The sequence below is a fragment of the Arachis hypogaea genome, chromosome 18 (genome assembly GCF_003086295.3).
Source record: "Arachis hypogaea cultivar Tifrunner chromosome 18, arahy.Tifrunner.gnm2.J5K5, whole genome shotgun sequence".
NCBI classification, from domain to species: domain Eukaryota; kingdom Viridiplantae; phylum Streptophyta; class Magnoliopsida; order Fabales; family Fabaceae; genus Arachis; species Arachis hypogaea.
This window is the reverse complement of record NC_092053.1, coordinates 27,044,510-27,048,760: the sequence shown is the minus strand read 5'-3', so window position 1 is coordinate 27,048,760 and position 4,251 is coordinate 27,044,510. Positions and strand designations below refer to the sequence as shown.

The 4,251-nt window shown below is 34.7% G+C and overlaps 1 protein-coding gene across 1 annotated transcript; it reads left to right on the top strand.

Moving 5' to 3' along the window:
- Positions 1-610: 610 nt before the first annotated feature.
- LOC112772969 (uncharacterized) lies at positions 611-3,282 on the top strand. The gene is made up of 7 exons (XM_025818000.2): positions 611-932; positions 1,084-1,167; positions 2,315-2,381; positions 2,502-2,624; positions 2,698-2,781; positions 2,864-2,950; positions 3,036-3,282. The coding sequence occupies exons 2-7, from the start codon at positions 1,100-1,102 to the stop codon at positions 3,120-3,122; spliced, it is 516 nt and encodes a 171-aa protein (XP_025673785.1). The 5' UTR covers positions 611-932; positions 1,084-1,099; the 3' UTR covers positions 3,123-3,282.
- The last annotated feature ends 969 nt before the right edge of the window (positions 3,283-4,251 follow it).

Genomic DNA, 4,251 nt, shown 5'->3' with positions numbered 1-4,251 from the left:
TTGTGATTTGTGATTTTTTGGGACTTTTGTAATGCTACTGATTTGAGTTTAGATTTTGTAATGCTACTGATTTGAGTTTTGGGACTTTTGTAATGCTACTGATTTGTGATTAACCCGGTCCAACCCGTTCGGGTAGGGTAGGGTAGGGTCTGGGTATGTCTGCGGGTAGGGTAGGATACGGGTTTAGGGTGTACCCTACCCTACCCTACTCGCACCTCATATATAACACATATTTTATAAAAATTAGGTATATAGTGAAGGAAGTGAGAATTGAACCCACAACCTCCCTTATGTAATGACTTACAATAAGTGAACAACCACTAAAACTAGTTAGTTAATTTAGTAATTTAAAGCATTAGTTTTTTATTTTTTATGTTATTAATATGTATAAAATTTGAAATGATTGAATTTTATATTTACTTTGAAAAACTTGATATTTCTGCGGGTATGGTAGGATAGGGTAGGGTTTAGAATTTTAGGGTGCGGGTAGGGTTAGGATTGAGAGATTCTCAACCCGCAGATAGGATAGAGTAGAGTTTTAATAAAATTTTCATCCCGCATGAGGGAACGGAATGCCATATGAGCTATGGCTCGTCGGCAGTAGTATGGGTGGTTTAAATTACTACCAAATACAAAGTCGATTTAATTACTTTTTGGTTAAATAATTATTTTTTTTTTTTATTTTTGAGTTTTGCCAGTTGCTAATTGGATAAGATTTTAGAAAGCCCATTATACAAAAAATCAAATTAATGAAAAAAAAAGAGTTAAATTACCAAAACACCCAAATTGAAAGTCTAGTTAGTACTGTAGTTCTCACTTCTCAATGTGAAAGAACCTCAACAAAACGTCACTCTTATCGTTCGCAGCATCGGGTACGGCAGCCACAAGAGCCACGCCACCGTCACCGCCGGAGTCACCCTCACTGGAAGGAGGTATTTATTACACTTTCTTCATTCTTTTATATTGGTTAAGAAGTTTTGGATTTTGAGCAGAGAGAATCTCACTTGACAGTTCTATAGCTGAAGCTTAATGGTCGTAACTTTTTGTGGCCTTCATTGCTCTCTCGTTCCAATTTCTTTGCAGATTCAAAGCAGAGACTATGAAGGTGTTTAATATAAATGAAGCCACACTTTCTCTTGCACTCTACACCGACGTCACCAATTCCAAGTTAGTCTTTTTCTCTGGGTTTCTCTCTTATTCTAAAAACAATTATAAATTATGGAATATTAGCAACTTGTTATTGGAAAATTTTACTTGTTACTTGTTAATGAAAGAAAGATATTATTGCATTTTTGACTTGTTTGACATTTGTATTTGTTCAAGTTATTGAGACTTTTCGTCACCCAACTATCAGAGAGGCATTGTTGTCTAAAATTACCGTTTTGTTCCTTTATCTATTTAATTAGGTTAAATGGTTATTGGAGGTGCATGATTGGTCCAGTAAACATCAAAGTAGCTATGATCGAATAGATCATAAGGGGCTTTGTTTTTATTTTTATTTTTATTTTTTGGGTCTTGATTTCGCAGTGATATGTTTTCTTTGTTAATTACAAAAATGATATCTTGTTTTCATTTGTATAAGGAAGAGTAATGTAACTTAGCACACAAGAGATAGAATTTGTTAGTTGTTAGGTAGTTAATAATTTTCCGTTTGATGTTTCATACTACATCAGTATATATAAGGCTGGTACTCTTATCTATGAGTACTTCCTTTCGATTTCCTTAGAACTCATTTCACATTTTGGGAACAAGAAGGAAAGTAATTAGTACAATGTAACAATTTTGTAATTAATAATGAAAACTTATCAACTTAAAAGAAAGCAACCCAAACCAAACATATCATAAGGTTGTGTTTGGATTTTCCTTTGAGACTAAAATACGCAATGGCAAGTCGAAGACAGAAAAATTGTGTGTGTCTCTTCACAACCAAATGAGCTTTTGTATTCTCTTTGTTTTTGTGTCAGAGACAGTATTCAGACGCAGCGTAAGGAATAACTTCAACTGAAAGTTATAATTCATGGTAGCTAGAGTTCAATTTTCCACTTTTTCTTGTGATAGTAAGAGCGTTTAGTGAAACTAGTGTTGCGGCAGTTAGAAGTGGTAATTTATAGACTAGTTGCTCCTTTCTAATTGTTTTAGAATGGTACTTGCAATTTTTTTCTTATTTATATCATACAACCAATCTGTAAAAGACTAAAAGTAAATATATGGAACACATTGTAAAATATTGCTATTTGTAATTCATTCTAAAGATTGGGATCCTGCTTCCCTTCCCTTCGATAAATTATATGATGGAATTCTTGTTTTCTGGTAGGGAGCTCTTGGAAAGTATGCAAGCTGGGACATTGGAGCCAGAAGTTGCATTCCTCAATGCTTTACTTGTATTGTTTCTTATATTTGTGCTTTATGTCATACCCAGCTCCATTTATAACCATGACTCTAGTGCTTTTATGTGCCATTTTACATCATTCTAATGTTCCAATTATTATCAACTGAACCAGATTCCAGATGTTTTTCCTCTTCTAGCTGCTGCGCACAAGACGCTTGTAGCTAAGTCACGGGATTCTTTGACCACACGCACTCTTCACTCGGAGCTTGTTTACAATTACTCAGGGTCCAAGCATGTAAGTATGCATTTGTATTTGATTCTGGTTCATTCCAATTAAGTAGGCTAACTTATGCTTGTATTGTTGATAGATTAGTGAATCTTTGAAACGATGTGGTATCTCAGATAACACGACGTACATCCTTGCTGCTAGATTTGATGCTACTCCTGATGAGGTCAGACAATTCTAAAATAACGTAGGACACCTTTTTTTTCCTTTTAAGCATGTAACTTTAGTGATCTCCGTGTCGTCACTAGATAAAAGGCATTGAGAAGCTCATTAATGGAAAAGAGATTGAACTGGAGGAGCTGGAAGGAAGAGCAAACCAATCCCAGATACAAAAGGTTTGGCAGGGCACTGATTCTAATTTCTAATGGCTTTGTATCGTTTTCTTCAGACTATATGATATTCTAATTCGTTCCTTTTCAGCATTACAAGCTATCTGCCCCCGAACTTGGAGTTTCATCACTTGCAGATGCGATAACTTGCCGAATTGCTTCTCGTGATGCCTTGTGAGAACAATGACTGCGATCTCCATGTATGTTACAAGTTTTATGATCTCTCGTTGATCTATTGTAGAATATTTGAAAGAAAGCTTTTAGCTTCAAATAGGTACCTTACCTCTCAATGTTTCCTACATTTGATATTTATTTTAATCAATCTTACTTGAGTTTCAGTAACATTTCTTATGGAAAATGGGAAATCCAAAGTAAGCTAGTTCAGCAATATAACCATTGGTTTGCACACCTTAAATTTAAAACCATGATGACTAAAACGAATTTCTTGCATCAATCTCTTATTTTATGCCCAGAATTCCCAGATAAGCATCCCCTGTGTATAATGTTACGGGCTACATATCCCTTGCAATGGAGTGTACCCCCTGAAACCATGGAACAATAGAAATGTCATTCTTACCTAAAATAGCTCCACACTAGTAATTATTATTACTTTCAAAATGGGGAACCCACGTTTCATTGCTCAAAGTAGAAAGCGTTACTCATTTTTAAAGCTTTTGCTTATTGTGAAAGATTGGAAGCGTGACAGTATTACATTCCTCATACATTGAGTCTTGAAACTATATACATGAACATGACAGATTAAACTATGCTTATATCGATCTTAGAGTCTTGTATATTCGTGCATTATAGGTTAAAAAAATAGGTTAAATTATGTAGTTGGTTCTACACTTTCAGTGAAATTGTAAATTGGTCTTTACACTTTAAAAGTTTATAATAGGTCTTTAAAGAGAATTAAAATTTGCAATTTAGTTTCCATCGTTTAAAAAATGTTTGATTTAACAGAATATTTTCAGTATATTCTCTATTTTAAACATGTAAGTTGCATATGTTTGACAATAGGGACTAATTTGCAATTTTAGTAAAATTATGGAGACCAACAGTGTAATTTAAACATTTGAAAATGACCAAAAACTCCCTAAGCTATCTAAACCCACCTTGCTCCTTCTCAGTTCTCTCGCTGTCACTTTCTCACTTTCCAAAATGGCATCCCAACTCCAGCGCTCTCTATCTCTCACCTAGGCTCACCATTGCGGTGCCTCTCGCCTCCGTCATCGTGTCGAATTCACTGATAAATTGAGTTGCTATTTTTATGTTGATTTGTTGCTATTTTCTTCTTAGACATTGAA

What these genes read in the sequence shown, in the direction of transcription:
- LOC112772969 (XM_025818000.2), top strand. Translation starts at nt 1,100, where the DNA reads ATGAAGGTGTTTAATATAAATGAAGCCACACTTTCTCTTGCACTCTAC. An exon ending in ACCGACGTCACCAATTCCAA is followed by an intron (nt 1,168 to 2,314) that starts GTTAGTCTTTTT and finishes GTTTTCTGGTAG; the next exon opens with GGAGCTCTTGGAAAGTATGC. An exon ending in CATTCCTCAATGCTTTACTT is followed by an intron (nt 2,382 to 2,501) that starts GTATTGTTTCTT and finishes CAACTGAACCAG; the next exon opens with ATTCCAGATGTTTTTCCTCT.